The sequence below is a fragment of the Hipposideros armiger genome, unplaced genomic scaffold, assembly GCF_001890085.2.
Source record: "Hipposideros armiger isolate ML-2016 unplaced genomic scaffold, ASM189008v1 scaffold_1053, whole genome shotgun sequence".
Classification (NCBI taxonomy): Eukaryota; Metazoa; Chordata; class Mammalia; order Chiroptera; family Hipposideridae; genus Hipposideros; species Hipposideros armiger.
In genome coordinates, this window is record NW_017732403.1 from 103,215 (window position 1) to 122,820 (window position 19,606).

General features: G+C 38.0%; 1 protein-coding gene across 3 annotated transcripts in view; it reads left to right on the forward strand.

Annotated features, from left to right (window-relative positions):
* NSMAF (neutral sphingomyelinase activation associated factor) overlaps positions 1–19,606 on the forward strand; it is a 59,365-nt gene that overhangs the window by 743 nt on the left and 39,016 nt on the right. For 2 of the 3 annotated variants that reach the window (XM_019631902.1, XM_019631903.1), the window contains exon 2: positions 14,763–14,852. In XM_019631902.1, the coding sequence (XP_019487447.1) occupies positions 14,763–14,852 (90 nt within the window). Of the gene's footprint in view, positions 1–167; positions 273–14,762; positions 14,853–19,606 lie in introns of those variants that run through there. The other variant, XM_019631904.1, reaches the window with a different exon arrangement.

Here is a 19,606-nt window from a genome sequence, read left to right on the forward strand (position 1 = left end):
GCGGCCTGGTCGGGGTAGGAGACGGCCGGGCGCGGGAGCCGCAGCCGGGACTCGACACCTTGGCGCAGCCGAGCGCAGGCGGAGCCGGGCCGGCCCCAGGTGACGCGCGTTGTGTCGCAGCACTGGGCTCCGCGCCGCGAGGTGGCCGCAGCCAGGCCGCCCGCGCGGGGAGAGGGGGAGACAGGGATGCCTCCACCGCCGCGCCCTTCTGCTGCCAACTTCCTCACACGTAAAGCAGACGCCCTACAGGCCTTGTTCTGAGGAAAGCCAAGGTCCGGCCCCCCGAAACGTGTCTCCCGAGGCGTGCGCCTCATTGTCGGGGGGGAACTGGGGGCGCTGCGCCCGGAAGCGGCGAGGCAGCGCGGCCGGCGCCGCACCCCGGTGAGGACGCGGGGTCCTCGGAGAGGAAGCGGCAGGGCTTCGGGGCCGCGCCGGCGGGGTCCCGAGCCTCCGTCTCCAGGGGAAGCCTCGTAAGGAGCGCAGCCCTGCCCCACGTATACCGCCCAGTGCGTTTCTGGCGGCCGAAACGGCGTGCGGTCCGCGGGCCTGCGGCCCCAGGTGCCAGAGGGAACTGGAAACGAAGTGTTTGTGCAAATACTGTTTTGGTCTGGGAGCCAGCCGTGTCATAGGGCTGCTAACCTGTCACGTTGTGTGAGCAGGGGATTCCATCCTGTAATACAAGTGTCGACTTGAAGGTGTGTGGGGTCGTGTAGCAGCCACGCTTGTTTTCAAGGTGTCGTCTCGACCCGTTTAGTCCACACGTTCATGTCCCTTTCTAACCTCTAATGTTGGCTCGGCCAGGATAGCCGGAGTCTGAAATTTTGGTCCCCTACTGTAGAGAAGGAGATAAGGTGTACCAAAAAAGCGATCTTGGATATGGCTTCCAAGAACGTTTTTGGCAGTGTGATTAGGTGTTATCCACAAAAAGATTTGTTTTTTAAATAATAGCTGGACCATAAATAAAGTAACTCACGCTTGCAGAGACTCATCTGACTTCATTTATAATTCTCACTTCATGTGGAAAGAGCTGAGTAGAGTTTCTTTGTTCTGTACCAACAACATTAAATAGACAAATGTTCAAATTTACATCATAAGAACTTTGAAACACTTGAATTGCCATCATGTTCTAAGATCTAAGAGTCATTTGTAACAATTCCATTGCCTCTTTGATACACAGGAAAACCTGTTTTCTTTAGATCTGCCACTGATTTTGATGGCAGTAATTTGTGCAGAAGTTGGTTAGCTTATACAGCTCTGCAATGTCACCCAAGTCTGCAGTTACATTTTTATGTGTAATCTGCTTTGTTAGTATCCATTGATCAGATGATGTGACAGGCTAGCAGCACTCCCAGATATCTGTAGCTCTCACAACCAAAACATTTATCTACCAGTCAGGAAGCAGCAACTGTTCCTGAGCATCAGTTATCTGAAAAAGTGGGTGCCTCATATTTTGTATTTATTTGAATCCTGCTTACTGACTACCCAAATTCTGTAATGCTCTCTGCCCCATGGCTTTGCAATTTTGGGCTGATGGGCAGACTCAAACCAGAATGGTGTCCATAGAATATCAGTTTGAACGACAGGAATCTGTCTCATAACCAAATGTGGGCTAGGATCAAGCAGTCTCTTTATAAATCTTAGATTTCATTCTGAAAGATAAGAATATTTCAAACCAACTTTACTGAGCCCTAAATTTACCATTTTTTTGCACAGATTTTCCCCGGCTCAGTCCCTTTGTGGCAATAAGCACCAGTTAGCAAAATGGTTAATGTATAGGTCACTGGCTCCCACATACCTAAGAGAACTGTTACTCGCCTGGGACTGTTTCAGAGGTTACCCACAAAAGGCCTCACCTCTTCAGAGCTGTGAGTTCATTGGCCGGCCCGTCTCAGGCTGCTTTAGAGGGGCCAGTTTCTGCTTCCCCCAAATAATGACCCCAGAAAAGGAGATACTTAAAGTTAGCATTTATTTCTCTTAGTTTTAAGTTGATGCTACCGCATTTAGAGTAAGTGATATTTCTACAGGTGTCAAAGCAGAGAGACTGGTTGGGAGATTTTTGGATTGGTGCGTAGATCAAGGTGGTGGCAGAAGAAACGGAGAAAAGTGGGTGGATTTTGGATGTTTTTTGAAGTTAGTATTGACGGGTCTTGGAATGGTGGCTTGCTTGTAGGAGGTAATAGAGGAAGAATCCCAGCTAGAGTTGTCAGATAAAATACAGGAAGCCCAGTTTAATTTGAATTTCAGATGAACAGTGAATAATCTTTTAGCGTAAGTATGTCCCATGCAATATTTGGCACATACTTATACTGAAAATTTTTGTAATGATCAGATATTCAAATTTAACTAGGCGTCCTCTAGTTTTATTTGCTAAACATGACAGTCATACTCTCAGCTTTCTGGTTGGAACATCTGTACAGTAGTGCCATTTATTGGTGATGTTTATAAAGAAGTGCTTTAGTAATTTCCAGCATTAGAAAACAGAGATACTTGGCCATTCAAATTACACTAATATCCTGGTTATAATTTAAATGGCAGGAACCATATTAATTTTACTGTTCTTTAAAAATGTCCTGTGCAGGTGTTAATAAAGATAAGTGGGAAAAATTTTTAAAAGACAATTCACGTATCTTCCTTTGAAATTGTTGGAAATGGCGGATGCGTATAGTGGGTTAGCAGATGAGGATATTCTACAAACTGCTGCTATTTAAGATATTTCCATTTTAAGCTTTAAGAATAGGATAATTGTTAAGTGGGGTTTTTTTTTTCCACACCTAGGAGTGGTGTGGTAGCTATTTTCTTCTTGGGTGATGTAGAAATTTAGATAGTTGAGGCATGTTCCTATTGGGGGAGAGTCATTTTTCTCTCTATAATGTCATAGACACAAACTGTCATTCCAGGATAAAACATTAGTGATCCTGTCACTTCGTAAGTTATATAAATCCCTAATCATTATGTTGTACCCCTGAAACTAATGTAATGTTGTATGTCAACTGTAATTGATAAAATAATCATTAGTGATCATGAATTCTATATTGTGTACACATATTACATTAATAGCTTTACAGTCATTTCTTAGACCTCAGTGTTGCTTCAAGCATTCCATGTGTGTAATTCCCTTGGTTGTGCTGATACTGAATTTCTTGGCTGATGTTAAATATCTTTTACTTAATATGTTTATTTTATCAATTGGTTCTATATTCATTATACTACTTGTTAGAGGTCAAAGTGATTTGTTATACTCCTGTTTAATCTTTCATTTCTAAGCCTGATCATCCTATTTTTTAATATCTCTATGGGATATGTCAAGTGCTAAAAATGGAGATAAACTGCAGAATCAGCACTTAACATAATCAGGAATGCTGATGGCTCAAAAGAAATTACACTACATTAAGCTTGTTAATTGTGTTTAGGTTTCCTATTTCTTAATGAATTTTTTTCTGATTGACTTATCAATTACTGAGAGATACTATGTGGTGCAAACTTTGCCTTATATTTCTATCAGTTTTTGTTATATATATTTTCAGGGATGTTACTAAGTCAATGTGAATTTAGAATTGATATTTTCTTAGCAAATTGAATCTTTCATCAATATTTAATGACCTCTTTTAGTAATGGTTATTTTCTTTTTTGTCTGACATTTATAAACTATATCAGTTTCTTTTGATTATTTGCATTATATAGAATTTTTCATTCTTTTACTTTCAACTTTTCTGTGTCCTTAGGTTTTAGGCATATTTTTCTAAATAGCTTATAGTTGGACTTCTGAATAATTCACTTTGATAATTTTTGTCTTGACAGATTAGTTTAGTCCATTTACTATTATTATAGATTATATAATACTTGGATTCATTTTTACTTTTTCATTTTGTCCTTTAATTTTATCTTTCCCTCTGTTTGAATTAATTAAGACTTCTTTGTTCCCTTTAATTTTTCCTGAAGAGTATGGAAGCTATATATTCTGCTTCTGTTTTTCTAGTGCTTACCCTTGAAATTTTAACATTTATATTTAACTTAAGGTCTGAAGCTAATAATTCTCTTTATCCCCCCCCCCCAATAATATAAGTACCTTGGAATAGTTAATTCTTGTTGTTCCATCCTAAATTATAGTCTGTTATTGTCCAGAATTTTCAATGTATGTTTTAAACCTACAAATTAGACATTATAGTAGTCCCCCCTTATCCACAGGGGATACGTTGCAAGACCCCCACTGAATGCCTGAAATCGCGGATAGTACTGAACTCTGTGTATATACTGTTTTTTTCCTATACATACACACACTTTGCAGCTTCTCATTGACATATCCAAATTGCCAGCATCACTACTCTTGCACCTTGGGGCCATTATTAAGTAAAATAAGGGTGACTTGAACACAGACACTGCGATACCAAAACAGCTGATGTGATGACCAAGACTGCTACTGACTAAGGGGCAGGGAGCATCTATAGCATGGAGATTATGGACCAAGGGATGATTTTTTACATCTTGAGTGGGATGGAATGTGAAGGCAACAGATTTCATCACGCTACTCAGAACAGTGCCACAATTTAAAATTTATGGATTATTTCTGGAGTTTTCTATTTCATACTTTTGGAACACAGTTCACCACGGGTAATTGAAACTGCAGAAAGGGGACTATGTGTAATTGTCTAGTTAATGCTGTATAGTTTTACATTCATATTTAGTTTAACATTCCTTCTTGCATCTTGCATGTCCCATCTTCCCTTCGGAATTATTTTCTGTTCTGAAGAATATCCTTTAAAAGCTCCCCTGATGAGTCTGATGGTAGTAAACTATGTTTTTGTCTGTCTGAACATTTCCTTATGTTGTACTTATTTTGAAAATCAGTTTTGTTAGATGTGTAATTCTCTGAACATTTTGAAATTTGTGCAAAGGAAGGGAATGTGTACCAGATTTACTGGAGCAGCATTCCATGGGGGAAACTCAACAGATAAAAAGTTAGTAACAGGTGTGCCGTGCCCCCCACCCCCACCCCCGCAGCAGCAGTTAGCTACCTGGTCAGGCTTTGGACTCCAGAAGAAACCTGGATCCCATGGAGTGACCAGTAGAGCTACAGTGTCATAGAACGTGGGCTCATCCTGTCCAGCTCAGCATTTGTGGCTGCGGGTGGGCCTCACCCCTTCCCTGGCTTTCCTGGGGCTGTCTAATCCTTATACTTGAGTCTGTATGATGTAGCAGGATTTGTTATCTGTATTCATGGTTAGGGACCCATCAGCACTTTCTGTGGCGTGGTGAAGGCCCTGGGGTCCTAACCTTAAAGGACCAGGGCTGTCCTTTAACATAAGACCACAGCAGGTCTCATGTAGCTTTGTAGGAGGCCACCTTCTATTCTGGGAGACCAGCCTGCAGTAAACGCATATCATTTAAGTCTAATGGTTCTTTATAAGTAATCTGTCTTTTCTCTGGCTGCTTTTAGATTTCGTCTTTGTAGTGTTTTGCTGTATAGAGATTTCTTTCTATGGGGTTGTCAGAAAAGTCATGACATATTTTTCTATGTTTTTCGTTGCAAAAATGCATCATGACTTTTCCAACAACCCAATATTTATCTATCCTGATTGGGGTTCCTGAAGCTGAAACAGTTTTGGAAAATTTGGAGTAAAGCCTTTAGTTCTTGAAATATTGCTTTTCCCCATTCTTTTGTGTCCCATAATGACTCTTTAATATTTGCCTTTATTTTTTTTGTGCTGTGTTGTGGGTTATTTAAATCTATCTTATAATTTACCAATTTTCTCTCTAGTTGCCTAATTTGCTGTCAATCCCACTAGTTTAGGTTTTAACCTCAATTATTATATGTTTAAATTTTGAATTCTATTTTTGGGTTATTTATAACTGCCTGGTCATTTTTGATAAAAGCCTGTTCCTTTGTTATACTCTTGATGTACTTACGTATCTCTAAACTTATCTATTGGAATGATCAGATACAGAAAATAAATTATCTGTAACCTTTACAGGTTTGATTGAGTAGTTTGTTGCTTGTACTGACCCTCATTCAGTCATTTCCTCACTTGTTTTATGATTTTTTATTGTAGTCTCTTGTGTTTCTTGGATGTTTATCCTTGGGAATTCTTCAAGTATAAGAATATTTAAAGTATATTTTTATTTAAATATATTTTTCCAGAAAGTGTTTGCATTTATTTCTGCCTAGGTTGGGAGAGAGGCCGCATTGGTTTGTCTTGAGTTTTATTGGGCTAAACGGGTAGTCTGAATTCTAGCTGCAAATGTGTGTCAAGGCAGGTTTATGGTTTCAGGTTCTCAAGGTGGACTTATTTTGTCCGCAGCCCAGAGCCAAAGTCCTTCCATCTTCCTCTGGAGAAGTTGGGGTGGCTGGTTTTTATTTGCACTGATCTCAAAGTGATCCTAGTAGCTGCTTCTACTACACCCTTCTGACCCCCATCCCATGACTGTCCCCTGAAGGCACATAGCCCTAAACAATTCAGGCTTTCTACTACTAGATGAATTGGGCAAATCCCCCATGAAGACTGCTCCAGTTCCTGCAAACTTCTTTGTTTCTCTGTTCTAAGATTTTCCCTTACTTTTTCATCACCTCAGCCAAACATTGAAAAAATTTTTTAGTATTTTATTGAGCAATTTTAGAGGATTTGTACTGAGATTGTTTTTCTGACCATCTAATCTTGCCAAATTGCCTGAAAAGGAATTCCTGCTGATTTTTTAAGTCTAGGTTTATTCACTAAATCTGTAAACCCACTGGTTTAAGAAGGGACTTTTTAGGTAATCTAATCTATATCTCCCTCCCCTCAATTTTATAGTTGAGGCTAAGTAAGTAAAATGATTTGACTAAAAGTCCAACAGCAATGTCATGGCTGAATTAAGGCTAAAACAAATGTTTTCCTGATCCAAGCCTAGCCCCTTTTCCACCATAACATGGCTGCTTGCTGCTTCTGTTTTGAATACTAGACCAGTGGTATGGTATGTCTGAAATTTAGAATGATTCAGGAGTGACTGTTTTATGTAGATATTAGAACTTTGTATCTCTAAGTGTGATCAATGGGCCAGCAACATCAGCATTGCTTAGAAAATGCAGAATTTCAGGCTCCTCTGGAGACCTACCATTAGAATCTGCATGTTAACAAGATCCCCTGATGATAGTACACACTTTAAAGTTTGAGAAGCACTGTTCTAGATAACAGTAATTAAACATCTTGATTTCTTTGTTTGTTTGTTTTGGTTCCTTCAAACTATACTTCCGTCTTTATCTTGACAGTATAGAGAAGGCTCATAAAAGCATCCACCCCAGGTTTATGACCCTTGATGAGGAAATTAAAAGACTTGGAGAACATAGGTGATATTTTTGCCATTCATTCTCATAGATAGTTGAGACTTAAAAATAGAAACGCTGGCTTTATGGATGGTGTCAGTGAAAGGGATTTTGATATCTGAACCATCTTGGCCAGGAAGTAACTGCATCTCACATAGTCAAAGGTGAATGTAATTTCCTAGAGCCTGGCCCAGTGATAGAGCTTTAAACTTGCTCCCAAGGGAAGTGATGAAAAGGCCAGATGAAACAGTGAAATTGGTTACACTGAGAACAGCAGGCAAGAGATGAAATGCTACTCCAGGGACTGAGGTGCCAGTAATTTACATGAGAAAACAATTGGTTGAGGGACTGGAAATAACATTTAGTCACTCAAATGTCTCTATGCAAATGTATAGAACATGGATAATAAAATGACTAGAATTTTACTACAAAAAAGGATTAATGTGTGTTTTAGGTGTCACTGAAGCTTGTTAGGATGAGACTGAAGATTGGAATCTAGTGCCGAAAGCTACATGCCTATTCAAAAGGAAAGACCTGTTAGGAGGTGAGGCAGTGGGCTCTGAACCTCAAGAAGCTATACATCAGCAGAGGAATCCTTGAACCAGAGGAAGAAAAAACCAGAGAATTTACTGGAAAGAGGAACAGAGATAACATAATTGCATTCATTTATTACAGGCCACCTAAGTGGGTGGGGAAAATGGCAGATGTATCCCTATGTAGATTGGAAACAGGAAGTGGCAATACAGAAAATGACAGGAGACTTACTTATACCTACAGTTCCTTGACTTCCCTTTTGAAGTTTTCATTTATCTTAAGGCAGATTTGAGAACTTCAGAAAATTCTGAGTATTAAAGAGAAATTAATTAAGCAAGTAGCAATGGCAGAAACCTTCAGAAAAAGCAGTCATATCAAGTTATTTATTGTTGAAGCCCAGGAGGATTAAGAAAGATTCTGTTATACATAGAATCCAGCTTTTTCAGATATTGAAAGGCAGATATTGAAAGTTTCAAGGAGAAAAAAGGGTAAGTATTATTACTGGGCAGTTCTGGAAAGCATATTGACCTAAGAAGTTTATGAAACTGTCAAAAATATAATTCATATCATCCAATCCAAATGATCTTTGGTGAAGAGTTAGAGAAAATCAGACATGCAAATAAACATAGAATGGTTGTACAAGTAACGTTCCTCTGAGCTTATATATATATATTTAAATATATAAAACAAGAAGGGCACAACCAAGGACGGATTAAGAGGATGTCACAGACCTGCACAATTAGCATCAAAAAATTAAAGCCCCAAATAAGTAGTAGTTTTAAAACATGTTATAGATTAACAAATTTTTTTAAGTCTCCTTAAGTTGTATTTAAAACTAAGTTGCTGCCTAGGGTCCAACCTGGGAGTTAGTGTACAGCTGATTTGTGACAGAGAACATGGCTTTTATTTTGTACTCTGTTAATGAGACTATTAGACTGAAAGCGACAGATAAACTTTCATAAAATGGGCAAAGATGCAAAGGGCGCTCCTGTGCTTGCGTCTCCTGCCATAAACTCCTGGGAGAGTTTAAGTTTGGAACCACAGAGTCGTTTCGGGAATCATGATTTAGGAACTTAGAACAGTGCAGAAAGAACATATGTGCATATGTAGATTTAATGCTAGTTCCAGATCAGACAGGTTATGTATAAACCACTAAAAGAGGAAGTTGTTATAATCTAATCTCTTTTGACAGAGTTCTGACTGGTAGGTCCGGAAAATGCAGTAGATTTAGTTCATCTGAACTTTGACAACGAATAAGATTTGTTTTTGTGATATCTTAATAGCATATTGAGAAAGGAGAAATTAATGTTAGTGTAGTAAGGTAGAATAATATTTGTTTGAATGACTGCTTAGAGATTGCTTTCACATGTATGACTGGGGGAACATTTCAAATGGTGGGTCACAAGATTATTCTTACCCTTTTCTGTCCCACATTTTTCTTAATTTCCTCCTTATTTTAGAGGCCAGTTTAAGAAGCTTACAAAAAATAGCCAGTTAAACTGACTTTCTAGGTGGTGGGGGCACTACAGTTTAGCTTAATCCAAGGATAGTGTTTGAGTATTCAGAGTAGAGACAGCACATACATGACACTCGTGCCTTTCCTATCCTGGGGCACACATCACTAAGGCGTCATGGCACTTTCTCCCATTGAGTACAGATCACAAACTCCTCAACACCGAGAAGCCTGTTTACATCTCCAATCTAGAGAAATGATTGACTGGCACCGTCTTCTGGGTCCATTATAAATACTGCTCATCAGCAGAATGGTGAGTAATGTTGAGTGGCCATGAATGCAAGGTTACTCTGAGGGCTGCCTGGAGTGACCTTATTTTATGTTGTTGGTTAAGAGTTGAACAGTATGCTTTAAAATTTAGGTGACATGAAGTTGATACAGCATCTTTTTAGGGAAGTTAAGTTGCTAAATGAGTCAATTTATCTAAAGAGAATGCCACTCTACCTCTGTAAAGATGAAATAAACCAAGGAATACTCAGGGTCAGGGCCAAGACTCTCCTAAAGAAATAATTTACAATCTGATATAATAGTAATGAGTGAGGTCATAAAATTATAAAAGGGATTAAAAACATTTTTTTAAAGCATGGACCTTTTACACCATAGAAAATATAGTTTGAAAATCATTGTTTGAAACAGCATGAATCCTTATCCTAATAATTTTTACATACAAACATTTTAAAACAGGTGTAACTGAAAATTTTAGTAAACAGAAAAAATAAACTTAGGAAAGTTCCTTATCCTTTAATTTTGAATAATATGATTTGATTTTATCCCTTCACATGTGCTTTACATGTCTTACAAAATATGCATATTGATAAATTAAGGAGACATAATTTATTTACCAAAATATTGATTCTACTTGTATAATAGTTTATATGTTTGTTTGTTTTTTTTGGTGGTAAAAAATGTATAACATGAGATTTACCATCTTAACCATTTTTAAGTGTATAGCACAGTAGTGTTAAGTATATTCATGTTGAACAACAGCTCTCTAGAACTTTTTCATCTTGCAAAATTGAAACTTTGTACCAACTGAACAACAGCTTCCCTTTTTCCCCTACCCCCAGCTTCTGGTAACCACCTTTCTATTTTCTCTTAGTAAGAGTTAAACTACTTTAGATACTTCATATAAGTGGAATCATGTAGTATTTGTCTTTGAGACTGGCTTATTTCACCTAGCATAATGCCCTCAAGATTCACCCACCTTGTAGCATATGACAGGATTTCCTTCTTTTTAAGTTTGAGTGATAAGTATATACCACATTTTCTTTATCCATTCATCTGTTGATAGACATTTAGGGTGCGTCCATATCTTGGCTATTGTGAATAATGCTGCAATACCTCTTTGAGATCCTGTTTTCATTTCTTTTGGGTGTATACCCAGAATAGGGAATGGTGGATCATATAGTAGTTAAATTTTTAATTTTTTGAGGAACTTCTATACTGTTTTCCTAGTAGCTACACCAATTTATAATCCCAGTAGTGCATAAAGGTTCCAATTTCTCCACATCCTTGCCAACATTTGTTATTTTCTGTAATTTTTTTTAATAGTGTGAGGTGCTATCTGATTGTGGTTTTGATTTGCATTTTCCTGATGATTAGTGCTGTTGAGTATCTTTTCGTACACTTTTGACCATTTGTGTATCTTCTTTGGTGAATGAAGCATCTACTCAAATCCTTAGCCCATTTTTTAATTGGATTAATTATTGTGTTGTTGAGTTGTGGGAGTTCTATATGTATTCTGGGTTTTAACTCTTTATCAAATATATGGTTTGCAAATCTTTTCTCCAGTTCTGTAGGTTGCCTTCTCACTCTGTTGATTGTTTTTTGTTTTGTTTTGTTTTGTTTGTTTGCTGCACAGAAGTTTTTAAGTTTGATATAGTCACATTTGTCATTTTTTGCTTTTGGTGTCATATTCAAGAAATCATTGCCAAATCCAATGTTATGAAGCTTTCCCCGCTATGTTTTCTTCCAGGAGTTTTATAGTTGCAGGTCTTACATTTAGGTCTGTAATCCATTTGAGTTAATTTTTGTATATGGTATAAAGTAAGAGTTCAACTTCATTCTTTTGCATGTGGATACCCAGTTTTCCCAACACCATTTGTTGAAGAGGCTATTCTTTCCCCATTATGTGGTCTTAGAACCCTTGTTGAAGGTCATTGAGCCTGTATGTGAGGGTTTACTTCTGAGCCCTCTATCCTGCTCCATTGGTGTGTATGTCTGTCTTTATGCCAATACCGCACTTGTTTCAAAACTGTGACTTTGTAATTACATGTTTTGAAATCGAACTATGAGGCTTCCAGCCTTGTTTTTTTTTTCTTGATTGTTTTGGATACTAGACTCTGTATGAATTTTAGGATTTTTTGTTTCTTTTTCTGCAATAAATGCATTGAATCTGTAGATTGCTTTGGGTAGTATAAACATTTTTAAAATATTAAGGATAGGATTATATTTTAATCATTAAATGGAAGAGCTGGTTGTCTGTGAAGGCTACTGGGGCTTCATCACAATAAAATTGTGCCCTTGTCTTATTGAAGTATACTCATTTTACCTTTTCTCTAAGAGGAGGAGTGGGGAAAACAAGAGGGAGAAGGAAGGGTTACATAGCTCCAGCCCACGCAAAGTATTTGGAGTTATTAAGATGCAAATTAAAAATATGCGTCAAGTAATTAGTAAGTGTCTCTGATTTATATACCTTCCTGCAAATGATCTGATGTATGGAAGGACTGTACCTAGCAACCTTAACTCTTGTGATTGTATTGAAATTCAGAATAAGTATTAATAGGGAGCATTTTACATTGAGCTCTGACAGTTTAGCCTGTGATCAATCCTTGTTCATGTATTTTAAAATGTAGAACAGACCAATAAAAGTTACTTGGTTCCTGCTCTCATTTTTAATTTCTGAGTTATTTTTCTTTTGGTTTAGATTTTTTGTTGTTTAAGATTTGATTGGGGAATTGGAGAAGGAAACAGTGTTGGGAAATTGGGGAAGGGGAACATTGTGTTTATCCAGGACCCATCAGCTCCAAGTCAAGTTGTTGTCCTTCAATCTTAGTTGTGGAGGGTGCAACTCAGCTCCAAATCCAGTCGCTGCTTACAATCTAGTTGGGGGTGGTGGGGGTGGTGGTGAGGTGCAGCCCACCATCCCATGCAGGAATCGAACTGGCAACCTTGTTGTTAAAAGCGTGCGCTCTAACCAACTGAGCCATCCAGCTCAGCAGCAGCTCAGCTCGGGCATAGCTCACTGGCCCATGTGGGAATCGAACCGGCAACCCTGTTACTCAGAGCTCACGCTCTAACCAACTGAGCCACCCAGCCAGCCCCAGATTTTTTTTCTTAATGAGCAACATCTTCTTGTTTCATGGATCTAATTTCTTCTTTGTAAGGATACTAACTGTAGCCTTTTAACCTTTTCTTGTGTTCTCTTCATTGTCTCTAGTCCTTCAGGTTGTATTTTTCTGCTTCTTTTAGTCTAGTTCTTTCATGTTAGAGGCTGGTGACCTTGGGCTGTCTATTCATATTGAAGTGTGAAGTGTGTAATTTGTGTCCCTGTGGGCAGGCCTTTTCTGTTGGCCTTCTCTGTGAGATGATGTTGTAGAGACCTGGCTCTTTCAAATACTAGGATCCGTAGGTCTTTTCTCTAGGGGTATTTAGTGTTTTCCAAAAAATAATCCACCAGACTGCTGCTGGGAGTGGTACATGTCTTCCTGCTTTTTGCTTACTCGCCCTCCTTTCGCTCCAAAGCCCTGCTGTCCCCTGTGTTTGATGTCTATTTCAGAGCCTCTTGTTCAACTTTTGTATAGAAAAACCATGTGCCAGAGTGAGGTAGGGATAATCCTCAGGGGAGGGGTCTAGGCCACCGATTTCATTCAGGCTTTCATCCGTCCCCTCCAGCTTCACCCCTGCCTTCTTAGGACCTAATATTGCAGTCTCAGACTTTTGGGTTATCCTGGGACTTGACTTGGTTTTCTCTTCATTGGTACTTTCTCTGAGGCATCTGCTATTCTGGTTTCAAATTACTGTGGATTCCTCCCACCTGCTCTCCATTTCTTACAAATTTTGTTATTGCTCATGTGCTTTTATGTCGGTCCAATTTCCTTTGTGTCTGGGTTTTACCATTTAAAAAATATTTTTGTTCACATTTTAGTGGTGTTCCCACAGGGAGCAGAAATAAACACATATGTTTAATCTGCCATATTTAATTCAAATATCTTCCTCCAACACACCAGAACTTCAAGACCCATCTTAAGTCCCACACTTTACATGAAAGCTTTTCCCCAAAAGTCTAAACGCTGTTGTTTCCTGGTCCTTGCCACAAAATAAACAAAACAGTTGTTTGCAGTTCCTTGTCATATATGTATTTGTTTCTGTGGTCATGCAATTAAATTAATGCTTTTTCTTATTTCCTTATTTTGTTTTTAGAAGTGTAAAAGCATCTAAAACTCTAAAAAACTATATTTCAATTTCATTCAGTTCAATTTCTTATTTATTAAACACCCATTGTGTACAAAGCATTAGATTGATTATTACAGGGGATATTGTGGCAGTCAAGTACCTCAGCTAATCCTGAGACTTGTCACTGGAGGGGTTGTGGGTGGTGGGGAAGGCAGGGGTTGAGGGCGGGCGGAGATTAGTGTGTCAGCCAGGAAACAGAGGACCAAAACTCCGCGGGTGTGGGTGGCCGGATAGTTCAGTTGGTAAGAGCACATGCTCAGAACAACAGGGCTGTGGGTTCGATTCCCACATGGGCCAGTAAGCTGAGCCGGTAAACTCCACCCTCTACAGCTAAGATTGTGAACAAGGCTTGACTTGGAGCTGGGCTGAGTGGCCAGCGGGATGGCGTGATCTGCCGTGAAGCTGCCATGGGTTGCTGTGAGCAGCCATGAGCAGCCAGTAGCAAGTGTGAGTGGCCAGTGGAAGGCAGCTGGTGAGAGCTGCTGTGAGCAGCCAGCCCACGGTCGGCGACTGAGTGCCTCAGAGTGCAATGATCATAATACCAACATGGGCCAGTGGAGCAGTGTCCTCCACAACTAGACTGAGAACAACGGCTCGGGAGGTGGGCTGGAGGGGAGAGGGGAAGAAAAAAACAACACACCAAAAAACTCCGCAGGAGTGAATGCTCTAAGTTTATTCAGGCAAGAATAAGTTTTATTTCATGAAATTTGAGGACTCTGTAAAGAAATCATAAATCTGCTGGGTAAACAATGTTATTTATTTTAGTTTTGGCATAGCCAGCTGGTCTGTCTGTTGTCTCCTCCCCACTGGATAAAGAGGAGTGCCTGGCATATAATATACACTTAAGTATTTGTTGATTTAATTAATGGAAAAGCACTTTGGGAACAGATACTTTAAATATTCTGTTTTCTTATACTTAAAAACTAAACAAGAGGTTTTGCTGCTTTTGTTTTTCTCCATATGTAGATTTTCCTTGCTCCTGCTTAACTTGGAGGAGTACTACTTTGAACAGCACACAGCTCATCACATTCAGTGCAAGGGCAGTCAGAATGAAAGGTAAGGAAGATTTTTGGATCATCGTGGACTAGCTAACCTTCTTTTGTCTGATATGTTAAAAATTAAATGAGTGATCATATAGGTTTCCCCCCCCCCTCCTTTCATATCGGGAAAGTAATGAGAAGGGGATTTATAAGTTGCTGTCATAACTTCAGATATTTTCCAGAGCTAAGAAGCCTTGTGTCCTAATTCCTCTAAGGTAGTGGGTATGTCACATCAACTGGGCTCGCATTCATCTCATCACTGTTTTCTTACATCCCTTTTGTACTTGCACGCTCAGTTAAGGTGTTACAAAGTAATAATCATAAAACACCAGAGTGGTACAAACATCAGTACTTCAAAATGAGTAATTCAGCTTGAACTGAAGCAAACTCAGTTTTCTCTATATTTTAATAATTACGTATTACTATAAAAAAGCAGATTCTGTTTCTTTTGTCATACCGTTTGAAAGCTATGTACAAAAGTATATAATGAAGTTTTTGTTTAAAATGCAAACTTGAAATTAACTAAGATCTAAGATGAAAGCTGTTCCAGCAAAAATATTTCAGCTAATGATTTCCTTTGGAGATATTACTCAACAAGCACAGACCCCAATTAGAACATGCTTTGGTATTAGATAAACACTTTAATTTTTAGTGTTCCTCAGGATTTATCCTGAGAGGATCAGAACCATGTTGTATTTGTTTAAATACAAGCCAAAGTAAAAATAATTTAGCTTTTTGTTTAGTAGCTTAGGATGAACCTGTTTCCTTAGCATTTAATCCATTTAGACAATTGTTATTCCTTGAAAGTAGTGCCTCGCTTTCTTCCCTCTAGCATTTTGCTCACATGCTTTTCTCCAACTCCATATTTTTTTCTCCCCACACTCTTGTGTGCTATATCATAATAATGTCTTGCTTAAAATGAAATACATGTATTTAGTATTTAAATACAAATATAAACTAACAAACTGAAACCTGTTTTTGTAATTTGAAGTTGTTATTAGGGTGAAATGGTACAATCCCATGGGAGTGAATTTGGTAATATCTAGCATGATTGCACGTGCATTAGCCTTTTGATTTAGCAATGCTGCTTCTAGGAAACAATCTCAAATGTACAATGGAAAACATACAAATGGACATATGTTCAAGGTTATTTATTATAGCACTACTTGTAATAGCAAAATATTGGACACAATCCAATAGGAGACTTAGTGAATGGAATGTTCATGTAATGGAGTACGATGCAGCTGTAACAAAGGAATGAGGAGGTTCCGTGTATTGCTGAGGGGAGACATATATATATATGTAATGTATATGTATTATTTATTTATTTATTGATTGATTTATTTAATTGGGGCCCAGTGTGTTTTTCCAGGACCCATCAGCTCCAAGTCAAGTAGTTGTTTCAATCTAGTTATGGAGGGCATGGGGATCGAACCGCAACCTTAGTGTTATGAGCACTGTGTTCTAGCCAACTGAGCTAACCGGCCGCCTCTTTTGGTTATATTTTTTAAAATTAAAAAAAAAAAAAAGTTTAATTGTATATTTCAAAAAGCATAAACTAGGGCCGGCCGATTGGCTCAGTTGGTTAAGAGCTCGCTCAAGAGTTTGAGCTCTGAGCAATAGCAGTTCGAGTCCAGCCCAAGCTGAGCAGCCGCTGAGCTGCCAACAGGTAGCGGGATGGCTCAGGTAAAAAAAACAAAAACATAAACTAAAAGCTAATGGAAATGGTTATCTACACAGAAGAGGAGGGATCGGGGATAATATAGATGTGACAACTAGACTTCTCCAAATGTATCTTATTTTATAACTTTGGTTTTGGGAACCAAAGAAATATTTTTTATATATTTTAATATATAATTAAATTTCAAGAAAAATAGCAAATCCTAAGAATCAAAAAGAAAATGAAACAAATGAACTTAACTATATATAAATTCAGAGGGTTAACCACAGAAGAATTATTTTAATCAATTTCACAACATAATTTGTGTTTGGTAAAATATATCCTAAGTTGAAAATGAATTGCAAAAATGTTGTATACTGTTTTAGTAAAACTATAAAAAAATTAATACTTTTGGTATTATTATTTTGAAACTTTTATGCACACATGCACATAGATTTATATAATTAAATAAAGCAAATAAGTATATGTTAGTGCCAAGAGCAAGATTTTCAATACAAAAGAGATACAAATCTAATGTTAAAGGAGTTAAGTAAAAGCTTTGTAATCTTACATTTGAATTGGAAATGCTGTATAGATTCACATACTTTTCTTTTAAAAGGTGTTTGCTAGCTCTACCCTCTGAAAAAGCCTAGAAACAATTCTGTAGCAATGAGCTTGGAGATTATGGTTTCTAAATACCACTTCCCACTAAAAGGAATGGGGGCTCTTTGGAGAAGTGGCTGTCTCTCTGGGGCAGGAAAAGTGCGAGATGAACCTAGAATGTCTTGTCATACTGGCAAGTAGGAAGGTATCAAAACTACTACGTGTTGAATGAAAGGGACGCAAGGGCCAACTTGAGGAGTTGGGCAAAAAAATTGGACAAATCAAGCATCAAAAAGAATAACGACTGCCATGGATTTAAAGTATCAGAATTGTTAAAATCCATGAGTTTTCAATGAGACAGACAGACAGACACACACACACACACACACACACACACACACACACACACACATCAGTTACCTTGGGAGGATACTAGACAAACTCATTTTTTGAAACTTGATAAATAAAGGTAAAGAATCAAGCAACTTTTCCTTGTACTAATTGTACTTCAGGGTAAACAAATCATAGATAAGTAGAGTTGTTCTTGGTTAAGGAATTCTATATAACAAACACAGAAGGAATGATAGAAATTTCAATCCCTAATGAATAACAGAGCTACATTCATTGTGTAGATGCAAACTACAGCCCATGGGTCCAATTTGGCCCACCACTTGTTTTGTAAATAAAGTTTTATTGGGACACAGCCACACACATTTGTGTATATATTGTGTGTGGTTGCTTTCCTGCTACAACAGCAGAGTTAAATAGTTGTGAGAGAGAACACATGGCTTGCAAAGAGGAAATATTTACTGTCTGCTCTTCATAGACAAAGCTTGCCAACCCCTGATCTAGACAGAGTCTCCAATGGCTGCTAAAACCAGCAGGTGAAAAGCTGCTGAGAAATTTTGTAATGGATGTATCTGGACTGACATCACTTGAACTCACTGGTAGAAAGGAAGTACTTGTGTGCCACCTCTGAAGCATTCTTGTCCGAAAATCAAACTAGAACCTGGTCAAGGCTTTTAATCTTACCAATTATTTAAAGGAATAGGAAAACCACAGAGGTTCATTCAGCAAAATTTATAATGTAGGAAAATAAAAATTGTTTAAGAGATATAAGAGACATATCAACTAAATGTAATAAGAACTTTGGGTTTTGGTTTGAGCAAACCAACTATAAAAACACATTTATGGAATAGAAAAAGTTGAATACTAACTATATACTTGATGACATTAAGGAATTATTAATTTTTTTTAGATGTGATAATGATTGGTCATTTATTAAATGAGTTTGTCTTTAGAGATTCATACTAAAGCATTTATGGGTGAAATGTATGATGTCTAGAATTTTCTTTATTTTTTTTATAAGCTGAGCCATCCTGCCATCTGTTGGCAGCTCAGCGGCTGCTCTGCTCGGGCCGGGACTCGAACCGCTGTTGCTCAGAGCTCAAACTCTTGAGCGAGCTCTTAACCAACTGAGCCACTCGGCCGGCCCTTAGAATTTTCTTTATAATCCAGCAGGATTCTGGGGAGAGGTTATACACAAAACAAGAATGACCACATGTTAACAATTGCAGAAGCTAGGTAATTGATAATTGGCAGTTTTCTATTTTATTTGGTATGTTTAGAAAATTCCATAAAAGTACTTTTTTTACATTGTTATTAAGGAGTTTGGGGTGTTAGCAAAGTAAATGCAGTTAACAGCATGGAAAAAATCAACAATTTAAAAAGTCCTTTGAGGAAGAAGAATTGCAAACTAAATCATGACCTTCACATGATGAGCCTGCTCATCCATTCAGAACATGTGTATTGAGCACTGACGGTAGAAGGCTGAAGTAAAAAGCCCCCCCCACAAAAGAATGGGAGGAAGGGTGGTTGAGCTTAGACTGTAAGACTGTACTTCTCAGTGTGACTTTTTTAGATATTGTAAGTTTCCAGCCAGTAGATGATTTAAACTGTATAGAGATGTAGATGTAAATCCAAGAAGTGAAATTAAAAAACCTGAATCTGACATTTGAATGGAAAGTCTTTAAAACTGCTTATTATTGTGGAACAGATTTTTTTTCCTGAATTCCCGTATACCCCAAAATCACCATTAAAAGCATTTTAGGTGCTGACTCCAAACTCTATTATTCTTCTATTACTATAAATAAGAAAGGGAAAAAAACCTTACATAGTCAATTTTAGATATTTAGTATTATCTTCTGAATAGTTTGTTCAGGTATGGGGAATTAAAGTCTGAAGGATTTACTGGAGACAGGATAGATGGAAGGTGTGTTTCTTAAGGATCAGTTTTCCACTCCTTAGTTTCCCTTTCAGAGAGTCCTGAAGACCAAATGAGGTAATACAAATAAAATGCATGGGACAGTGCTCAACGAATGAAGCATATCACAATATATGCAGATTCTTTTCATCCCTAGGTGATGAGGAAGATTATTTTGCTATATTTTCCAACCTTTCATACCCTTTTTAATTTCATTGTTGATCTTTTATTCATTGATGCTTTA